At 44.3% G+C, this 22,806-nt stretch overlaps 3 protein-coding genes across 3 annotated transcripts; 2 read left to right on the top strand and 1 right to left on the bottom strand.

Annotated features, from left to right (window-relative positions):
• Positions 1–1,957: 1,957 nt before the first annotated feature.
• Positions 1,958–7,139, top strand: LOC311316354 (protein lifeguard 1; the record flags this gene model as incomplete). The annotated part of the gene is made up of 6 exons (XM_084447195.1): positions 1,958–2,198; positions 2,715–2,788; positions 3,449–3,649; positions 4,735–4,863; positions 6,027–6,170; positions 6,996–7,139. 6 exons carry the CDS (start codon positions 1,958–1,960, stop codon positions 7,137–7,139), a joined length of 933 nt encoding a protein of 310 aa, XP_084303321.1.
• A 2,196-nt stretch (positions 7,140–9,335) lies between these two features.
• parp2 (poly (ADP-ribose) polymerase 2) lies at positions 9,336–17,634 on the bottom strand. Its single transcript, XM_084446999.1, has 17 exons — positions 17,463–17,634; positions 16,950–17,159; positions 16,445–16,618; positions 16,061–16,131; positions 15,793–15,843; positions 15,591–15,687; positions 15,371–15,446; positions 15,153–15,255; positions 14,795–14,954; positions 14,416–14,554; positions 13,747–13,810; positions 12,559–12,693; positions 11,474–11,601; positions 11,203–11,302; positions 10,762–10,860; positions 10,460–10,584; positions 9,336–9,953 (listed from the first exon to the last, which is right to left on the bottom strand). The coding sequence occupies exons 1-17, from the start codon at positions 17,533–17,535 to the stop codon at positions 9,794–9,796; spliced, it is 1,965 nt and encodes a 654-aa protein (XP_084303125.1). The 5' UTR covers positions 17,536–17,634; the 3' UTR covers positions 9,336–9,793.
• A 104-nt stretch (positions 17,635–17,738) lies between these two features.
• On the top strand, positions 17,739–22,524 carry mettl17 (methyltransferase like 17). Its single transcript, XM_084447000.1, has 14 exons — positions 17,739–17,876; positions 18,306–18,447; positions 18,867–19,016; positions 19,253–19,340; positions 19,474–19,555; positions 20,253–20,326; positions 20,414–20,508; positions 20,619–20,689; positions 20,784–20,891; positions 20,978–21,046; positions 21,163–21,213; positions 21,325–21,417; positions 21,581–21,786; positions 22,181–22,524. Exons 1-14 carry the CDS (start codon positions 17,808–17,810, stop codon positions 22,269–22,271), a joined length of 1,389 nt encoding a protein of 462 aa, XP_084303126.1. The 5' UTR covers positions 17,739–17,807; the 3' UTR covers positions 22,272–22,524.
• The last annotated feature ends 282 nt before the right edge of the window (positions 22,525–22,806 follow it).

Raw genomic sequence — 22,806 nt, 5'->3', positions numbered from 1 at the left:
CTTGCCAGTTCGGACATAATTTCCCCTGAAATTATGGGCGTAGACATGTAGACTGGAGTTGGTGCAGAGTCGGGTGATCCCTGCTGCCATCCCCATAGAGAGGGTGGGACTGGTGCAGCGTCTTTGATCAGGGTATTCCCCAACACATGTCCACTCTAAAAAGAGTAGACACATGATAAATGATTTAGAAAGCCCCTACTATATCCAATCTTACTGCATCCTGAGTAGTTCTACCATCTCCATTGCCACCACCACTAATGTAATCCCCTGCAACAAAATCTGTCAAATCATCTAATTCCTTCAGCTCCTGGATGTTATCTATAACTCCATTGTAACATGCATGAAGTCTTTCAGGCTTGTTTCTGAGTTTAACAGATGAGGAGGGATCTACAGCTTTTTCATTGCTTTCCTGTTGGCTGGACTGACATATGAAGCATAAACTCCAGTCACAACTTTCCACGATGGCAACATCTAGGGAGGGACTACTCTGAAATAAGAAATGTACTACTTACACTTTGGATGGATCAGATCATAGTTAACATACGTTCACTAAAGTAAAAAGCAATAATAACTAGAGGTGTCCTGATACCTCTTTTTGGTGATTCCATTTACTGTAGGCCTACTTACTCCATGTAAACAAGTCAATTTGAAAGACTCAGACGCTGACTGAAATAATAAATAAACTTACTTCAACATTATAGATAAGATTAATTGTAGGCAAGTAGACAGTAGATGAATAGTTAACATGATTTCAAAAAAGTATAAAACAACCCTAGGCTAGCTATATTAAAGCTAGGTAGCTAGCTACTGTTTGTTTGTTTGTTTTAAATGTTCTGCAAAGTACAAGAGAATGTTAGTAGAACGACTTGAGGGAGGAAGATAAAGAGGGAAATGTGTGTTGGATACGGAGAAGTTGGATTTTTGGTGCAAGGTGTGCCTAGTGACACAACAGTAGGCCATTGACAGCTGATGTGGTCCCTTGCTCAGAAAGAAAGAAAGAAAAGTTTGAGGCACTGGTGAAAAGCCAGCAAGCAACTATACAGAAGGACATTGTATGTAAGTGAGTGGAGAGAGAGAAGGTTTTTTTGCATTTCGTTTTATATGACCTTTTATGTGTTGCACTTTGTCTTGATGCTTTTAATGTCTCATGTAAAGCACTTTGAAATGCCTTGTTGCTGAAATGTGCTATACAAATAAACTTGCCTTGCCTCACTGTACATACAGTAATGTTGCTAGCTAACGTTAGCTAACGTTACTGCTCATTCAGTTAACAACATGCTACAATCGAAAAACAAGTTATTAGCTAGCTAGTTATTAGTTATCAAATGTTAAAAGAGCTTTTGTGATCAATGAAAAAGTAATACAAACCTCAAACTTTTAACTTTGATCCAACATTTCTCTCACCAGATCTTCAACTCTTCAATCTGTCTGCTGTTACACCCCTTGGTGCTTGAATATGTTACCGCAGCAAATAATTTGTATTGGCTATCCAGATTGGTCAAAATCTCTTGCCAAAGGACATGTTATGTAAAATAAGGTGTACAAGTTGCATTGCTTAAAGAAAAATATTTTTTTACAGGAAAGATATGGAAAATAAAAACATTGATGACAAATTTGCTAAATGTACTACCTATCATCATGGCATGGAGAGAAATGTTGAATTTTTAGACTTGATACCTGTTTAGTTGGATTGCTTGGCCTTAATAATGTACAGTTACACACCAACTTTGTCATTATAGCTATAACAGAAGCAAATATATGGGTGTTAGTGTATTGTTGGCAGCCATTTTGAAAGAAAATGTGTATATCTCAGATACAAAGGGTGATCTGACTTGTCTCTTTTGATACATTTATTGACCCTACGGTACTTCCACACCAAAGCACACATTTGTGCCATGACTTTCAGTAAACACCTATTTTTTGTCCCTTACCTCCTCTACTTATACTTCGCTCCAGAATGTCAGAGTCAGAGTGTTACGCCACGGAGGCGGTCTGCGGGGGGGTTTACTCCACACCCATGGAGACTCCATATCCCATGAACTCCAACGACCAACCACCACCCCTCTACACATACGGCGAGGCCCAGATGTACCCACCTCCAGCATACATGCCTCCTGTCTACCTTCCCCCTGAAGCAGGGCCCCACATAGACCCTACGGTGGGATACCCGCCCCAGCCTCCCAATGGTGGAGATCCAGGTAGTTATCTATGGGATTGGCCTATTAGTAATTCGTTTAGATACCTGTATGAATCTTAGTTAGTTAGTTAGTTAGCTAGCTAGCTAGTTAGTTAGTTAGCCAGCTAATTAGTTAGCTAGCTAGTTAATTAGTTAGGTTTAGCATTAGAATTGTAACATACATTTATGCTCTAAGACTATATGCACTTACAACCCCTGTCTACGAGGCTTTTAAAATAAATACAGTACATCCACCGCAAAAACAGATGCAAATACATGCATTAAAATACATATGCAAATATATACAATTAAAATACACAGATACCCAAATAAAAGTGTGCAGGTGTGACAACAACGTTGTTTCTCTTTTAGCCATGATTTAATACCTCTATTAGAAACATTTAAACTGTGTTAAACTGCATTTTCAATTCGGTTGGTAGACACCTCCACAGTTTTGCTCCTTTAACAGAGAGGACTGACTGACCATTGTGGTTTTGCTTTTGTGTAATGCTACATTTACCGTTTTCTGCACCACCAGACTCAGCCCCTGTCCAGGCTTCCTCTTTCTCTGAATTTGACGACAGCACCGTGAGGAGGGCCTTCATCAGGAAGGTGGGCACTTCTGTTCATCATGTCATACCTAATGGATCTAACGGTTTTGGTCTTTGTCCTGAAAACCTGACACGCCAGTTGATTTGTTTCACACAACCATCTGGGAAAGCTCAGTTGGAAACTGTCACTTTCCCCCAAAAAATTCTTGGCGCGTGATTGGATGAACTATTTGTCTATCACACGCTAATTTCAACCGCTACTGTCGTCACACCCAATCCTGCCCAGCAACGCTGATTGCCCCAGTCATTTTTGACAGGGCCCAAACAATTCTCTATGGAGCTTTGCCAGACTGGTCTGTCGAGTGAAACCATATGTGAGCTAACGAGATCAGGATGGTCTCATGAGGCTAGAACAAACATGTAAAGTTAAGTGAAGTTGATTCAAGTCAGCAAATTCAAGTCAGCTCTAACGTGCCCGGGTGTTGGGCGTGTAGTGGAGGGTAGCCTAAACCCAAATAATCTCAGTTTATCTACCTCTTTAAAATGAGGCTGAGAGTTTAATCACCTATTTCCGGATCAACTGTATTAATCAATGAGGGGAAACAAGGTGGGTAAACTCTGTACTCAAGCGAGTTTACCCACGTCTGTATTTAGCCTACCGATGCACCCTGGGAGTTCTGCGTGGTGCTGAAGCGACCGTGTTCTCCCTGCTGCCTGTCAGGTGTTCAGCATCGTGCTGCTTCAGCTGCTGGTGACCTTCAGCGTGGTGTGTGTCTTCACGTTCTCCAGCGTCGTGAGGCGCGTGGTGCAGAGGAACATCTGGATCTACGTCACCTCCTACATCATCTTCCTGGTGGTGGCGCTGTCTCTTTTCTGCTGCAGGTCCCAAAGCCGCAAGCATCCCTGGAACCTCGTGTCACTGGTGGGTCACACTGCACTATATAGGCTTACACACACTGTATTTACAGGTGCATCTCAGAAAATTACAATATTGTGGAAAGTTCATAATTTTCCATAATTTAATTCAAACAGGGACACTTTCGTGTATTCTAGATCCATTACACAAAGTGAAATATTTCAAGCCTTTTTTGTTTTAATCTGTATGATTATGATTGTACAGTATGTTCAGTATGTTCATTTATACACTCTGGAATATGTAGAGAGTGGGTCGTATGCCCACCTCCCTTGTTCTCTGTAAAGCGCATTGTGTTGCCTCTGGGTATGAAATGCGCTATACAAATAAAGCTTTGATTGATTGATTGATACACTCAATACTTGGTTGGAGCTCCTTTTGCGCAAATTACTGCATCAACGTGGAGCATGGCATGGAGGCAATCAGCCTTGAAATATTTCACTTCATGTGTAAGGAATCTATAATATATGAAAGTTTCACTTTTTGAAATATGGAAAATAAATAAACTTTCCACAATATTCAAATTTTCTATATATATATATATATATACACACACACACACATACACACACACATACATATATAAGCAATAAACCATGAGAGGCCGTGGTTTACAGTGATTTTAGAACAGCTGGGGGGCGTTGTTAGGCATGACGCAGAGGAGTTATTCAGGAATTAATGCACCTACTCTAACATCCACTAGAGGTACATTTTATTACAACCATTCTGAAAAAGTATTACTAGTATTTGAAATTTCATCTTTTGAAAAAAGTGATATGTGATATTCAAATAGTCTAATAGTGTGTGTGTGTGTGCGTGCGTGGTGTGTATATGTGTGCGTGTGTGTGTGTGTGTGTGTGTGTGTGCGCGTGCGTGTATGAATGTGTGTGTGTGTGGTGTGAATGTGTGTATGTGTGTGTGTGGTGTCAATGTGTGTGTGTGTGTGTGTGGGGTGTGAATGTGTGTGTATGTGTGTGTGTGGTGTGAATGTGTGTGTGTGTGTGTGTGTGGGATGTGAATGTGTGTGTATGTGTATGTGTGGTGTGAATGTGTGTGTGTGTGTGTGGTGTGAATGTGTGTTTGCGTGTCTACAGACAGTGGTCACTCTCAGCATGTCATATATGGTGGGCACCATTGCCTCCTTCCATGACACCACGGCTGTGGTCATCGCCATGGGCTCCACGCTGGTCATCTCCTTCACTATCATTGTCTACACCTCCCAGGTCCGACTGACACGTCCCCTACCCCTCTCTGTCTCCCCTCTATCACCCCTCTATCACATCCCTCTATCACATCCCTCTACACCTCTATCACAACTCTCTACCCCTCTATCACATCCCTCTACACCTCTATCACAACTCTCTACCCCTCTATCACAACTCTCTACCCCTCTATCACAACTCTCTACCCCTCTATCACAACTCTCTACCCCTCTATCACAACTCTCTACCCCTCTATCACAACTCTCTACCCCTCTATCACATCCCTCTACCCTTCTATCACAACTCTCTACCCCTCTATCACATCCCTCTACCCTTCTATCACAACTCTCTACCCCTCTATCACATCCCTCTACCCTTCTATCACAACTCTATACCCCTCTATCACATCCCTCTACCTCTCTATCACAACTCTCTACCCTTCTATCACAGCCCTCTACCTCTCTATCACAACTCTCTACCCCTCTATCACAACTCTCTACCCCTCTATCACAACTCTCTACCCCTCTATCACAACTCTCTACCCCTCTATCACATCCCTCTACCCTTCTATCACAACTCTCTACCCCTCTATCACATCCCTCTACACCTCTATCACAACTCTCTACCCTTCTATCACAACTCTCTACCCCTCTATCACAACTCTCTACCCCTCTATCACAACTCTCTACCCCTCTATCACATCCCTCTACACCTCTATCACAACTCTCTACCCCTCTATCACAACTCTCTACCCTTCTATCACAACTCTCTACCCCTCTATCACAACTCTCTACCCCTCTATCACAACTCTCTACCCCTCTATCACATCCCTCTACCCCTCTATCACAACTCTCTACCCCTCTATCACAACTCTCTACCCCTCTATCACAGCCCTCTATCCCAGATCTGACTCTTGGTTTCTCAATCCCAATGTCATCTTATAGGAATCCTTCCGAAAAAAGTGCACTCAATTGAATGTCGTAGTTTGTAGACTTCAATAACACTCTCCTTGGCAATTCCTATTACAATACCTGCCTATGCACCCGTTTAATCTATCAGATCAAACCTTTGCATTGCAATATGTCTTAAATTGTTGCATATCAGGTCAGCTCAAGTGTAGGCCTACTGTACTGTACAGTATAAGATAGTAAATCCCGTTCTCTCCTGTTTCTGGGTGGTTTCAGACCCGCGTGAAGGTCTCTCTGTGTTACGGTATTCTGTTGGTGCTGTTGGTGGACCTGATCATGTTCGGCATCTTCTGCACGTTCTACTACAGCCGTGTTCTTCAGATTGTCTACGGTTCCCTGGGAGCCCTGATATTTGCACTGGTACAGTAGCACACCTCACTCAAGTCTAGTGTTATTATTTGTAAAATTATTATTGGTGATTAATAAATTAATTGTTATAAGTATTATTTTACAGGGGCATCCCAAAAAATGTGAATGTGAAAAAGTTCATTATTTTCCATAACTTAATTTAAAAAGTGAAATTTCCATGTATTCTAGATCTATTACACAAAGTGAAATATTTCAAGCCTTTTTTGTTTTAATCTTTATGATTGTACAGTACGTTCCTGGAGGCCTGGCCCTCCCCAAAAGTGCTACTGCAACATCCACTGGCGCCCATAGTTTAAATTATAGCATTATTTATTTATTTATTTATTTGTGTATTTACTATTAGTCATGGTATTTTTCTGTTAAATTATAAAATACTAACTTTCGATTCCTAAATGAAGACATTAAGAAAGAATGGGGTGTTTTTTGTTTGACGGCCGTATGGAAAATGGAAGTTACGCCAATGTAGCAGTTACCACACGTGTGGTTTCAGTGGGAAGTGGAGCTGAGCTGTGAACTCCAGGCCAAGGCCTACCCTTGCCTAACTATGACAACATCTACCGCAACGTGTGAAAACTCCTTTTTAACACTTAGAATCTCCGGGCATCAGCATAACATGTTGCATAAACACAAGTTCAACATACTATCAGTCAGAGGGAGAATGAGAATTTTTGTTAAATATGATGGGCTTATACAATATGATTTAAAAAATTTTGATAAATTTAACAAAAATACCTTCTTTTTTTTTTTTTTACACTTTCCCACGGACCCCTGGTGGAGAAACACTGATCTACATGCTCTTTTCCTTCCCTCTCCCAGTTCCTGGTGGTGGACACCCAGCTGGTGATTGGCCGGGACCTGGCCTTGAGTCCGGAGGAGTACGTGTTCGCTGCCCTCATCATCTATCTGGACATTGTTATGATCTTCATCTACATCCTCGCTATAGTGGGGGGGAGGAGGTGAACACCTGGGAGAGAAGACCTTGACCATGACACGCTGAAAATACACACACACACACACACACACACACACACACACACACACACACATGAACGAACACACACGTACACACACAGATTCAGACTCTATCACACACACACACACACACACACACACACACACACACAGGGAGGAGATGAACACCTCAGGGAGAAAGGTTTTTACTTACCGCAGCAGCCCTGGGTTAATCACAAATCAGTGTATTTGAAAGTAATTGAGATGCATTTGATTTGCCTCACAGTTGGCACTCAGGAGACTGATCAAATGGTTTCATCGCACTGGGTAAGGTGAATCAAGCACACACATACATACAGTATTTGATAGTATTTGTAAAAAGTATTTGGTCTGAGACACACGCACACCTTTACATACAGAGAAACACCTGAGAGAAAGGACCCTATACATTCTCTCTCTCTCTCTCTCTCTCTCTCTCTCTCAAACACACACACACACACACACACACACACACCTGAAATACCTGTGAGAAAAGGACCCTACTGTACCAAGATATGTCAAGTCAAGAAACTTTATTGTCATGTCGTTTCATAATAAAACATGTTTCCAAAGCAGAAAGACATGAATTTAAATAATGAATTAACCAACAAATAGTACATACTGTATATATATTGCCATGCAGTTTTACAACATATTAGGAATTTGCTTTTGGTCGTGGTGCATAACATTGAGACAACATTGGACAGGCTGCAGGGACGAGACAGGACAGTGCAAAGGGCGAGTCCAAAATGCTAGTGCAAAAAAAGTAAAGAAGGATAAACTAAAAAAAAAAAGAACAATAGACAAAAAGTAGTGCAGTCAGTGTATATATAGTACAGTGAGTATGCAGTGTGTAGTGTGTGTGTGTGTGTGTGTGTGTATGTGTGGCATGATGTGTGAGTGCGATGCATCCTATACATTCAGGTCAGGTGCAAGTGTCTATCGACAGTGTCTAAAGTGTCTAAGTGTGCATGTGTGTGTGTGTATATATATATATATATAGAGAGATATATAAACCAGAAAAAGAAAAGAAAAAACGATACTTAATAAATAATAATAACAACGATAGTAATAGAAAAAGGGAATTATAAACAGTATATAGAGAAAATGAGTACATCCATCCATCTTCATCCGCTTATCCTGGGTCGGGTCGCGGAGGCAGCAGCTCCAGCAGGGGGCCCCAGACATCTCTTTCCCTGGCAGCATCAACCAGCTCTGCCTGGGGAATACTTAGCCGCTCCCAGGCCAGTGCGGAGATGTAGTCCCGCCACCTGGTCCTGGGTCTACCCCGCGGCCTCCTCCCAGCCGGACACACCTGGAACACCTCCCTAGGGAGGCGCCCAGGAGGCATCCTCACTAGATGCCCGAACCACCTCAACTGCCTCCTTTCAACGCAAAACAAATGAGTACATGCAGCTACAAATTCCCCTGCAAGTGGCACAGCAGCACTCTCTTCTCCAGGAAGAGTTTTGGCTCATAGGTCATCTGGAAGGGGGAAGAAATTTGGTGATTGTGGTTGAATTTTGGGAAGAATTGATCTCTAATTTCTTTATATTTTGGACAATTTATGGGAAAATGTTTTTTTGTCTCAGTTTCTCCTGTTCCACATTGGATGAAGTATTTTTGTTCTTTCTAACCATTTCTTTGTGTGGCGACCAGTTTATGGTCACTGAGTCTGTATCTAGTTAAAGTTGTTCATTGTATTGGGTTTTTAATTTTGATTAAATATGGGGCCAATTTGAATTTTCTATGAAGTAATCTGAAGCATTCCAATTCATTATTTGATTGGATTTCTTTTTTCCACTGTTCAGAATATCTTAGTTTATTAATTTTGTCTATGTGGTTTATGAGTAATTTAGGAAGTCTCTGCAATCTTATGTGATGTGAACTTGATTTCCTGTCATTCGAAGTGTTTTTCTCTCAGTGAAGATGAACTTGTTCTAAGTCTCTGTGTTAGTATGAATCTGAGTGTGACACACACACACACACACGCACAGATTCACAATGCATTGCATGACCATATGATGAGACTACCTTATGAGAACTAAATAGTTTGACACATTCCAAGATGCGCTGGGACATGCTCTTATGATAACTGTCTTTATTTCCTTAACATGAGAATGTGGCTTAATAACCCTTGACAAGACTATACTTGTTCATTTTTAAAACAACTTTACAAGAAACATTCAGCGTGACATTGTAGACCACACAACACAAGCCGATAACACAACAGACCATGATATCACAACAGAACATATCATCAGAATATGATATCACAACAGAACAAATCACAATAGAACATGATGTCACAACAGAACATATCATTTCTATTCAACTACTCAGCCTGGTTCATGCTGGACACAAAAAATGTAGTATTTTTTATTTTCTGAAGCCGGGTTTTACATCTCTGCTGTCCCCTTTTGGGTGTTATGAAACCAGAGGATAAGACACACATGTATTCAGAGTCACACACTTCTTTGACACACTGAAACATCATATTCACCCTTTAGAGCTTACAGTACATGAATAAGAAAGTGCAAAGCGTTGTTCAACAGAATTCCTGTCATGTCAAGGCCAACCCCTTTATGTCTTAGCGTCTCAGGAGCACTGTGCAGTACCAGGTCTCACCACAGGGAGGAGTAGTTGAACCGCACTCTGAGCAGGTACCTCATGCGGATCTGGGCGGGGTTATAGACAATGAACTCGTTGTAGAGGAGGGAGTAGCCGCCTCCCACTCCCACGCCCGTCATCACACCTGGACCCATAGGCACCGTCATACCATCCCTGAGATGGACAGAAGAGAAAGAGGATAGAATTGAACAGAAAGTGTATTTGCCATATGTAATCAGTACATGTACATTAAAATTCTTGTAATCACTTGTCCTTACAGTATCTTATCAGCACTAGTCAGTTCCTTATTCCAGCTCCTAGGTCTGCAACTAGACATTATAAGGTTCCCCATCTGGCTATTTACTATCTGCAGTCTAGCACTCTATCCAATGGAATTGACAGACCGAGGGGGGGGGTGGAGGAGAGAGAGAGAGAGAGGAAGAGAGAGAGAGAGAGAGGGAGAGAGAGAGAGAGAGAGAGAGAGAGAGAGGGAGAGAGAGAGAGAGAGAGAAAGTGAGTGTGAGAGAGAGAGAGAGAGAGAGAGAGAGAGAGGGGGCAAAGAACGAAAGAGAAGAGGAGAGTCAGAATGGAACTCCAGCGGCCGCCGGTGCAGGTGACATGGCCGTATTTTCAGAACGCACGAGACCTAGCTGGGGACCGCCGGTCCGCTCCGTACTCACAGCGTGACGTTGTTCTTGGGGTCGGGCCCGGTCTGACCCAGGCCCTTGGTGCTGTGCTTCCCGGCGGGGAGCTTGTCGGCCTCGTAGTCGGCGGCGAACAGCTCGTTACTGTCTCCCAGGGCGACCTGGAATCAAAGCAACGCACTCGTCACGTCACCGTGGCGCCACTCAGATCACATGGCGTCACACGCGGGGGGGGACATGTGAGCGTCATGTCTACGGCATTATTGCGAGCCTCTGTGCGTCGGTGGCTTGTGTCTATGTGTACAGGTTGGGTTACAGTGAGTTAAGTCTGAACGCACCTCGCTCAGCAGTAGCAGGCCCGTGCTGCTGCGCTGACTGGCGAAGCAGTAGTTGCCGCTTTTTGACGACATGTCGGCAAAGTAGATGCCTTTGCCGAACTGGGAGATGAAAAAAAACAGAAACAGTCAGTCACAGTGCATGCATCCTTCCTTCCTTCCTTCCTTCCTTCCTTCCTTCCTTCCTTCCTTCCTTCCTTCCTTCCTTCCTTCCTTCCTTCCTTCCTTCCTTCCTTCCTTCCTTCCTCCCTCCCTCCCTCCCTCCCTCCCTCCCTCCCTCCCTCCCTTCCTTCCTTCCTTCCTTCAGTCTTTCCTTCGATAACTGATCTAACACGATTGGACGGGTGAAAAAACTTGCTTCTACACAGTACCAATGAAGTCATAGAAGATCAGTGATTTCTCAAAGGCGAATCGGGTCACCCCTCCCTCCCACCCCAGTCCTACCATGTATCCAGTGATGGGGGCCTCTGGAGGGGCCACTCGGAGCCCCTGGCTAAGGATGCCAACCCAGTTAGACAGGCGAGAGCCATGCCACAGCAACGTCCTGATGGAGACACAACCACACACGCGCGCGCACACACACACGCACACACACGCACACACACACGCACACACGCACAGTGAAGGAGAGCCTAAAATCATGACATCCAATTGGTCTCTGTAGCATGGGGCTGCGTAGACAGACAGACGGACAGAGAGGACCACGTTCAGGTACCTGTTGTGCATGTGTGAAAGGAAGGCGTCCCTCTCTCCCTCCCTCTCCACAGAGAAGATGTCCAGGATGGACATGGTGTATTCAATGTGGGTGGGGGCATGGGTGGTCTGGAGGTACTTCTCTATCACCTACACAGAGAGAGAGAGAGGGAGAGAGAGAGAGAGAGAGGGGGGGGGGGGGATTTCAAACAGACCGTCAGGCTCTTATTTTTCAATGATGACCGGCTGGCCATACGTTATCCTGCTTATTACATGGCTACTTACCAACCACACTAATGCTAATAGGCCTACACTTTTTATTTAGCCAGCAAAATGGTTCCGTGCGCTTGGGCAATGGGTGTTATCAGAGGTTGTTTTGATGAGAATGGGTTCACATACAACAGCCAAAACCGTTATTAACTGCTTAGAATGTTCAGCAACTTTCAGACTTTAAACTGTCGTCCATAGACATATAATGTGTTGCCCTTAGTAGCGGCCAATATTGCTCGGTTGCCCTTGACGTCGGTCCGGTAGAATGCGCGATCATCCAATCAGAATCGAGTATTTCAGAGAGTCGTGTAATAAAGTGTGTTATCAACCAATGATAACACATATCAAACACATACAAATTTCCCTGAGGGGACAATAAAGTATATTCTATTCTATAGAGTACAAACGCCAAGCTGTCGACTGAGCTTCTTCATCTGCTATAGAACTATAGCACCTGTTCTCCACCTGCGGCATATTATAGAATCTACCAGAACACATTCAGTCAGCTGGTATATAAAAGCCTAGAACACCAAAGCATTCATTCCAACTACTGTAGGCCCCTGAACAATCTTCATTTTATTTTCATTAACAAAACCTTTATTTATACCCTCATTTAAGGTGATGACGAGTTCACACAGAGACACAAATATCAACAGGACAAATGCAATATAAAATAATAATAATAATAATATTATTATTATTAAAAACACTTACAGGTCTAAGAACAAAGTTCTAGAGACATGGATTTAAACTCTGTGACTGGAGGAAGTACCTCAAGCTTTAGAGTCTGTGGTAAAGTATTGCAAGTATGAGGAGCATCATGGAAAGCTGACTGACCTGGTACTCGTGGCCCCCAGGGGCCAGAGACTGCAGCTGGCAGTGGAGGGACCTGTACTGCCTGTCCAGAGGATGCTCATCACCGCTGGCACTCGACTGGACCATCTTCACTGCTATCTGGATGTCACTCAGTGCCTGGACACACATACACACACACACACACACACACACACAGACACACACACACACACACACACACACACACACACACACACACATAGACAAAGAACGCCCGCCCGCACACACACACGCACGCACACAGACAAAGAACGCACACACACACACGTGCGCGCACACACACACAGGCAGGCACACACACACACACAGGCACGCACACACACACACACAGGCACGCACACACACAAGCACGCAAACATACATGTACTTCAAAAATGTAGCCACGTATTCTCCACTACCAAGACAAACACTAATATAGTATTTTCCATTAAAAACATTTCAAAGCATAAAAATATACTCCAATCCCAATGAAGCAGCAACGTGCACACCCCTCTAACAACGTGCACACCCCTCTAACAACATGCACACCCCTCTAACAACGTGCACACCCCTCTAACAACGTGCACACCCCTCTAACAACATGCACACCCCTCTAACAACGTGCACACCCCTCTAACAACATGCACACCCCTCTAACAACGTGCACACCCCTCTAACAACATGCACACCCCTCTAACAACGTGCACACCCCTCTAACAACGTGCACACCCCTCTAACAACGTGCACACCCCTCTAACAACATGCACACCCCTCTAACAACGTGCACACCCCTCTAACAACATGCACACCCCTCTAACAACGTGCACACCCCTCCAACAACATGCACACCCCTCTAACAACGTGCACACACCTCTAACAACGTGCACACCCCTCTAACAACATGCACACCCCTCTAACAACGTGCACACCCCTCTAACAACATGCACAAACCTCTAACAACATGCACACACCTCTAACAACGTGCACACCCCTCTAACAACGTGCACACCCCTCTAACAACGTGCACACACCTCTAACAACGTGCACACCCCTCTAACAACGTGCACACCCCTCTAACAACGTGCACACACCTCTAACAACGTGCACACACCTCTAACAACATGCACACCCCTCTAACAACGTGCACACCCCTCTAACAACGTGCACACACCTCTAACAACGTGCACACACCTCTAACAAGGCTATTTTCTCCTTCAGCTCCTCTTCTGTTCGAATGATTGGGGGAGTTCGCAAGCTGTGGAAACAAGATCAAAGCATATCTATCATCAAACTGTAGTAAGACATGATATTACACAGTAATGCTCTGTAATTATACTGTAGTAAGACATGATACTACACAGTAAAGCTCTGTAATAATACTGTAGTAAGATAGTATATGATAGGGGGGTAACAATATATCGTGCCACAATATATCGCGATACAGAAACGTCACAATACGTATCGTCAAGGTGAAAACAATATTGTGATATGTTTATTGTATATCAGTGAACGCTGGCTACACAACGCTGGTAACAAACACGTCTTTTGTCTCTAGGCCTATCCATGATATTACAACAGTTAAGCTCTAAATTCACAAAGTGTATTGGAGAAGAGATGTGGAGAAATGCACTATTGGTGTGAACAGCAGCGCTACTGCAACGCTTCACACCTGCCCTTAGTGTATCGTATCGTATTGTTATCGTCAACCCAATATCGTGTATCGTATCATATCGTGAGATTAGTGTATCGTTACACCCCTAGTATATGAAACTATACAGTCGCCACTGATTGGGCAGTAATAAGCTAATGACAAAGGTTTATCCCCAAAACCTCCGTCCGGTGAGCTAGCCTGGTACTGACCCAAAGTCGTGGGGGATGCGTGTGTAGAACTGGTTGCAGGCCTCCAGCAGCTCTCGGCTGCTGCCCTTCCTCTTCACACACTGCTCGATCTTCTTCAGGGCGGTGTAGCCCGCGCGGATCTGCTCGGCCGTCAGCTTACCTGCGGCGCACAGGGCGGGAGAAATGCTGATTCAGCAGGCGCTGACAACAGACGACAACAAGCTTACGTGGGTTTGATTCGTCCACTTGGACCTTATGTATGGATTTCAAGTCCGTGCTGTATTTACACAGTAATGCTGACATATTTGAATCAAATATGTACAAATGGCTTGTTGAATGCATTGGCAGTGTATGCATATTAGCTGCAATAGCGCACGCACACGCGCACACACACACACACCGAGAGGAGCTTTGCGGATGTCGAACTTCATCTCCAGCACACACTCCTCCATGGCCTTGATGTCACAGATGAGCTCCAGAAGGGACTGGATCTTCATGTCCAGCTGAGAGGTCTTCTTCTGGGACAAAGGCCCGGGTTCAGCCTGGCTCTCCTCCTCCTTCTGTTGAGGACAGGGATGAGACGCTGACTCACAAGGCTATAGAACGTGGACCAATAATGACCGAGGTTTAAGAGAGAGAAGACGAAGGAGGAAAAGAGATGGATGACCAATGAAGGAATGGATAGATGAGGGGGGTGTCTGAACGGGTACAACGGAGGTGTAGAGATGATTAATAGAGAGATGGGAAGGATGACATGCCCGGTCACTGGTGCTGTAGTCCATGAAGACCATGTCATATTTTCCTGCAACCTTCTCAAAGCTGGCTCTGTGTTCCCACTCGTTCTTGGTCTTGTCAAGGAACCTAAAATTAAAAAAAGACATGATCGACTTTATCGTTGAATGAACTAAAAGACATTTATTTATTTTTGAAGTCGTCCACGAATGTCCTTTTGAAACACTACATTCAAACCACTCACTTTTGCTTGAAAACGTTTTTGGCTTTCAAGAGATCTCCACCACAGGCAATTAAACTGTTCTGCCCAACTTTACCCACTAAAGAGAGGAGAGAGAGAGAAAGAGAGAGAGACAAAGACAGAGAGGGGGGGGGGGAGTGAGAGAAGTTAGATGGAATTAGTAAGCAATATTACACTGGTAAATATGGTCAAACATTTGAGATACAATGGCATATGAACGCACCCCTGCCCCATCTCAACCAGACACTGTAGGCCTTCCCACTGTCATCCTCCAGTAGCTGGATCAGGTAATATTTGTTATTGTTGAACTGAAGATTTGTCTGTGAAAACAAGAGAGTGAATTATCATTCACCCCATAATTAAGAGAAAGGATCAATTAGCACAGGGGTACTGAGGTTTATAAATTGAAATAAATTATAATTTACCTGGTTTAGCATCACGTCATAGACATCATTCCCTTCATCGTAAACACGGGCCTAGGAAAGATGGCGAATCGGAAAACGGTAAAACATGATTTGCATATATTTTAAGCACAGACGATTTTTGGACAGAAAACAGAACAGAAACTTCCAAATGAGAATTGGGGAGCAACGGTAGGCTTTAAAAAGCTCAGAGATCAGAACAGATGTCAAGGAAACCACAGAGTGTAGGGTGAGAATCACGAGAGAAAGTGGTACTTGTGGGCTACGGTACCTTGCCAACTTTGGCTTTGCATTCTGGATCCACCGGAGCCTTTCCTTTCATCACCACAGTCTTCACTATCTCTGTCAACAACAACAACACAATGAGTGATAAAACATCTGTATGTGACAAGTACACTACTAACAAACATGCCAATGAGTCATCAGCTTGAACTGATGCATGCTCCACCTCCTCAGTATGTAGACAGATATTACAACAACAATAACAACAACAATAACAACAGAGTGGTGTCAGGGACCTGAGGTCAAGTGGTTAGAAATCAAATGTACCTGTACTTGTTACACATGGCAAATAAACTTTCTATTCCATTCTATTCTATTCACTAATAATATACCAATCATGGATAATGAAGAAGAATAAAATGAATTTATATACCTTTACTATCCATTTCATCCACGGGCTTCGCTTTACTTTTCTTCTGACTCTTTCCTTCACCTCCTCGTTTCTTCTTGGCGACCGGCTGTTCCTGCGTCTCCTCTTCTTTCACTTGAGCTGGGCTCGCGTCCTGATTGGTTAAATCTACAACATCGCCATCTCCATTTGAACTCTCTGAAAAGGGAAGGAAATACTGTTGGAAATACTTAAAACACACAAATTCTCTCTCACACACACTCTCTCACTCTCTCTCTCTCTCTCTCTCTCTCTCTCTCTCTCTCTCTTACACACACACACACACACACACACAGGGAAATACTTAAAAAACACTCATTCTCTCCTCTCTCTCTCTCTCTCTCTCTCTGTCTCACACACACACACTCTCACTCACTCACTCACTCACTCACTCACACACACACACACACACACACACACACACACACACACACACACACACACACACACACACACACACACACACACACACACACACACACACACACACCTGGTTTAACTTTGTGTGAGCGAATCGTCCTCTTGTACTTGGTGACCGGGTTGATCTGGACCATCTTCTGCAGGTCGACCTTGTAGGCGCTGCCCGAGCCCAGCGCCAGGGAGACGGAGGTTTCCCCGGAAGAGACCGCGGAGTCCAGCAGGGCGCAGGCCGAGGGCGGGTATGGTTCCCACTGCCCGTCATCCCCCTCCCACTGCCAGACTGATCACAAACAGAGAAAGAAACCTTTAAAATAACTTGTTTAGCTAACCTCATCTTTCAATTATAAACAGTAGTGTGCATTTGAAATGTTAGTCCAGTCTTATTTACTTGCAGACAACGTTTATATACGCAGACCTTATCCAGGTGAAGTCTGCAGGTTCAGTTGTATAAAATAACTTTGAGCAGCAACTAATCTTTGGAACAAGTTTTACTCTGAGCCACACTGACTGCCGGTGACGTAGCTAGCTAGTTAGCTAGCAGGCTAGGCTAGCTAGAATAATTGGCGTAGAAAGCAACACAAACCTGTCTTTGACTGGAGCTCTCCATTTTCTCCTGCACTTTGAGATTTGTTCCTAGAGCTTCTAGTGCGACGCATGTTTCAATATTTGTGTCACTGGCAAATTAACGCGCACTTCAAAAAAGAGCTTAATAACAAAGGGACCAGAGAAGGGAGATAAAAGTGATGCGCGGGAAGGGAGACTGTACTTTGCGCTGACAACTTCCACAGAAGACAGAGGTTCCGCCCATAGTGTTTCTAGCCGGAGATATTTTGCAGATGTACAAATGTACCCAACGTGTTAAACAGTGAGCTAACCTATCAATAATCTAGCTCTTTTTGCGAATGAAGAACGATTTTTTAGACAAAGCATGGCCTCTCGAACTTATGGTACCTGTGTCCTCTGTAGGAAGGTAGTCGCTGTGAAGATAATGTGCAGGGTGAGTGTTTGGTGGCTGTCAGCTAACTTAGCTGGCCAGTTGCTGGGAGGTCAAACCCTCATAGCCTAGCATTGCTTGGTTTGTAACCTTAGCTAACCGTTAAGATTGTCAGTCACTGTGGGTGGGTCAGCTAGATTCCTGGTAAGTATTCATGTGAAGATTTTGCTTGAGGATTAGCTATCGTCTGCTTCTCTCAAATCCAAAGTCATTCCATTCCATTTATCTTCTTCGTGACATTAATTAGCCCAGTTTATTAGTATAGGCAAGGCAAGTTTATTTGTATAGCACATTTCAGCAACAAGGCCATTCAAAGTGCTTTACATGAGACATATCACATGAGTATATCCTAATTGAAGACCAGAATCTGTAACGTTCTCTTCACATGCAACTTTACATAAATAACAGTGATTGTCTTCCATCCAATAACAGGAGCTGAGTGCAGTAGCCCGCCCCCAGCCACAGACAGACTTCCTTAAAGGTGCACCTCACCGGAACCACCCGGGTGTGACCAACCTGAAGACCCAGCGTTTGCCCGATGACCTCCACACCGCTGCACTAGCTGTCATTCATGGTAGACGTCACTGTAGTTTATTAATAGTGATGCCAGCGCTACTGTCTGTTTACCAGCATAAACTGTCTGTTTACCAGTGTCGTCAGTTTCTCCCTGGCTGGACTGGAAATAGGAAACAGGATGTCAGTTAAGATTGATCTCTAGCATTTGGTTATGTATGTAAAGGACACTGATCGTTATGTTTCAGGTTGATCTTGTTCTATTTTATGCTTATTCATTACACATTACTATGTATATTCTGCAACATGTGCTGTAATTCCCCACTGCTGAAACAGCCAAATGTCCTCCTAAGGGGATTATTAAAGTTCATATCTATCTGAGTTTCTATCTATCTATCTATCTATCTATCTATCTATCTATCTATCTATCTATCTATCTATCTATCAGTGTCACACATACTGCCTTCTCCCAACCTCCAGGTGCAGAGGTGACTAGACTGTCCGACAGAGCACGTAGCCTCGTCAACTTCCTGTGGAGCAGGAAGAGAGCGCCTGAGGATTCTGTGCTGAGGGAGAAAGCTAGGAAACTGGAGGCAGCTCTGCTGGAGAAGACACAAGAGAGAGGAACAGGTAACCTTAGGAATGGATGAACAACAGAATAACAGGTGGACAGATTGGGAATATGAGGTATAGAGAGGGGTGGGGGTGGGGGTTTAAAACAGACCAAATCAAACTTTATTTGTATAGTGCATTTCATACACAAAGGCAACACAATGCGCTTTACAGAGAGCAATGGGAGGGTGGGCACAGACCACATGGACACAGGCGGAGAGGATGATGTTAAAGGCGACTGTGTTTCTCCTCAGTTGATGATCAAGAGCTGCTGGAGACTCGAATTAGGAAGCAAGTGCTGTCGGCACTGAAAAAAACCACATACCACTGGAGCCCGATGAGGTACTGGTCTGCAGTATCTTGAATAGATGGAAAACATTTTGCCTTTATTTCAAGTAGTTTGTAAATTGTAGGCTATTTCATCAATTCACTGTACCTGTCTGTCTGTCTGTCTGTCTGTCTGTCTCTCACATAGATATGACGAGGAGCTGGGTGTGGTATACTTGGCTGCTAGGCTAGCTGGAGGCTATGCAGCCGTGAGAAGAGTTCTCAATGAGGTAAGGTCCCATGGAAAACCTTATAATATATACATATTATATACATACTATGCTTTTATTACATGGCTCTCTGAAATATCCGATTCTGATTGGACAATCGTGCATTCTACCAAGTATCAAGTTATTTCTCGGCAATTGACCGACGTCAAGCGAAACCAAGCAATATTGACCGCTGTCAAGGGCAACACATTATATGTCTATGGGGGTGACAAGTTGCTGAACATTCTAAACAGTTAATGGCCGGGTTTCCTGAACGAGTTTAGAAGCACTTAACTCCAAAGTACTTCTTAACTCCCATACAAAGGGTTGCTTAAGAAGGCTTCCTTAAGAATGGGGAAACACAGCCAATAATGGTTTTGGCTGTTGCATGTGGACCCATTCTCACCAAGCCAACGCCCATTGCCCAACCGCATGGAACCATTTTGCTGACTAAATAAATACTGTAGACCTATTATAGTAGTATTCATGTCATTGGTATGTAGCCCTGTTATAGGCGGGATAACGTACGGTCAGCCGGTCATGATTGAAAAATAAGAGGCCGACAGTGTGTTGCAAAACCTTTTTCGATAATGACCGGCTGGCCATACGCTACCCCTTACTCATATCTTCTAGCTTCTAGTTTTATCTCCCATGCTGTGACACTTTCAAGCTCAGCAGGTCGACCGTTTTCTAACCTTTTTAATTTGTTTTCGGACAGATCAAGAGGAGAGATCCCTCTTTCTCCCCACACTCCCTCCTGGACTTTGGTTCCGGGTTAGGGACCGCTGTCTGGTACGGATCCACATGAACAAGAAAGATCATCGGTTCTCTTACTGTAGGTGCGACTACGCACTGAACCTCTTTCTCCTTCCCCTACAGGGCAGCACACTCATTTTGGGGTGACACTTTGAAGGAGATGGTGTGTGTGGACAGCTCTGGGGCAATGAACACCCTAGCAGAACGCCTTCTCAGAGGTAGGCATGTACTTTCATTCACGATAGTAAACACAAACGCACTAAATGACCAATAATCATGATGATATGCTTATGATGGTATTGACGTTGTTGTTGTCGTCGTCACGCAGGAGGCGGTGAAAGTGACGAACCACACATCAAACACGTTTATTTTCGTCAGTTCCTCCCTGTCTCTCCTAAGGTCAGTCGAGGCCCTTTTCTATGCCGGCGGAGATGCGAAAACGTACAGTCGGTGTGTTTGCAGTGCGATTCCACTTCCTGTCTTGCGTCTCCAGGTGCAGTTTGACCTGGTGGTGGGCGCCTTCGCCCTGTCCGAGTTGTCCAGCCAGATGGAGCGTGACGAGACTGTATTCACCTTGTGGAGGAAGACCAGCTCTTATCTGGTGGGAAACGGACTCCAGTAATGTTCATTTGACCAAGCATCTCCTGACTAAAGCGTAAAGACTATTTGTTTGAACTCTTGTTGTAGGTGCTGGTAGAGAATGGAACCAAAGAGGGCCATCAGATGCTTATGGAGGCCCGAGATGCAATACTCAAGGTCTTACTTTCACACTAATATACACGTTCATTCACGTATTCTTCTAACTTAAGAGTACATGACTGAAAGGGATCTTTTGTTACTTACATCTTTTCTTACCCCGTCTTAATCCACAGAAGCAAGACAAGTCCGTCCTCGACCCCAGAAGACCGTCTGTGTTCGCCCCGGTATGTAATCAGACATTTTGCGGTGTTTGCGCTCTGTGTATCACATTCTCAATGACTAGGATGGACTCACGGACCCTATTCATTCATCTTCTTCTCATCACTGTCGTTCAGTGTCCGCATGAAATGCCATGTCCGAAACTGTCCCAGCAACCAACTGTCCCTTGCAACTTCCTCCAACTCTACCATCCCCTCCGACTAGCAGGGGTAAGAGAGAACCTTCCGGATGCTTTGGCGTCTGACAGTCCTCAGAGGCTGACCTACGGGGGTCACGTCTTTAGAGATATAGTGGAAGCAACAAACGGGCTGTTACAGCGTACTAATCCCCTCGCCTGGTCTCTCCCCATCGCTGACCTTTGCTCTCCACCAGAACCCAGATCGGCAGACCGAGAAGTTCAGCTACGTGGTTCTGTCCAGGACGGACCCGGCCGAGGCGGAGGACGGCGCGGGAGACGGGGTGAACTGGGCCAGGCTGACGGCGCCGGTACTGCGCAGGTCCAGACACGTCCACTGTCAGATGTGCTGTCCCAGCGGAGGTCTCCAGCGGGTGGTGGTGACCGACCACAGACACGGCAGGTATGGCTCCGTCACCTCTGACTCATTCTGTCATTATCAGGTCAATTAAGCTTTTCAAGGGAAGAAGAATGTTCTCTGAAATATACATTCATATGTACAAAGATACAAAGTGCCGGTATCTTGCATTACTCAACAGCAGTGTCATATTTACTGTTCAAATGTGAGTTTGATGGCTGATTGGTTGTGTGTGTCTATAAAAGGGATGTGTATCGCTGGCTGATTGGTTGTGTCTCTTATTAAAGGGATGTGTATCGCTGTGTGTCTATTAAAGGGATGTGTATCTCTGTGTCTATTAAAGGGATGTGTATCGCTGGCTGATTGGTTGTGTCTCTTATTAAAGGGATGTGTGTCTCTGTGTCTATTAAAGGGATGTGTATCTCTGTGTCTATTAAAGGGATGTGTATCGCTGCGCCCGGAGTAGTGATTGGGGAGATCGAATGCCAATCATTCAGCAAGAGGAGGACACACAGAGTGACACAGACTGATCAGCCAAAGGGAGTGTCATCGCCGCGCCGGATCATGGGACACTGAAATGGAAGTTTCATAAAGGATGACAGTGACACTGCCCCTTCCACCAGAGCTTTGCTAGTAAATCGGTTGGCATCTTTAAAGGATCCTCAATAGCATACAAGACTCTGGGAAAACTGGACATCTGTCATTGAAAGGAAAGTATTAAGTAGTAGTGCTTCTTCCTACAGAAAACCCTTTTGTCCTTTGATGAATGCTGCTCAAATGTCTTCGGCGAAGAAGATGGAAATTCTAATGAACTTGATGACTGGTGTATGACTGCCCAGAGGACACTGAAATAAAAAGTAATTTGTCATAAATTCAATGAGTATCTCACTTTTATCACTTTACTGAAAATAGCCCCACCCTCAGCTACCCGCGATCGAACACCCCTCACATAATAAAATACCATGTTACCCGTGATAAAGATTCATTTTTATTTGTCACATCTTGTATACAGTAGAGTGTACAATGGAACAGTGAAACACCGGCTCCACGACTATTACAGGCACC

Source organism: Borostomias antarcticus (genome assembly GCF_949987555.1).
Source record: "Borostomias antarcticus genome assembly, chromosome: 12".
NCBI lineage: Eukaryota > Metazoa > Chordata > Actinopteri > Stomiiformes > Stomiidae > Borostomias > Borostomias antarcticus.
This window is presented reverse-complemented; position numbering and strand designations above follow the sequence as displayed.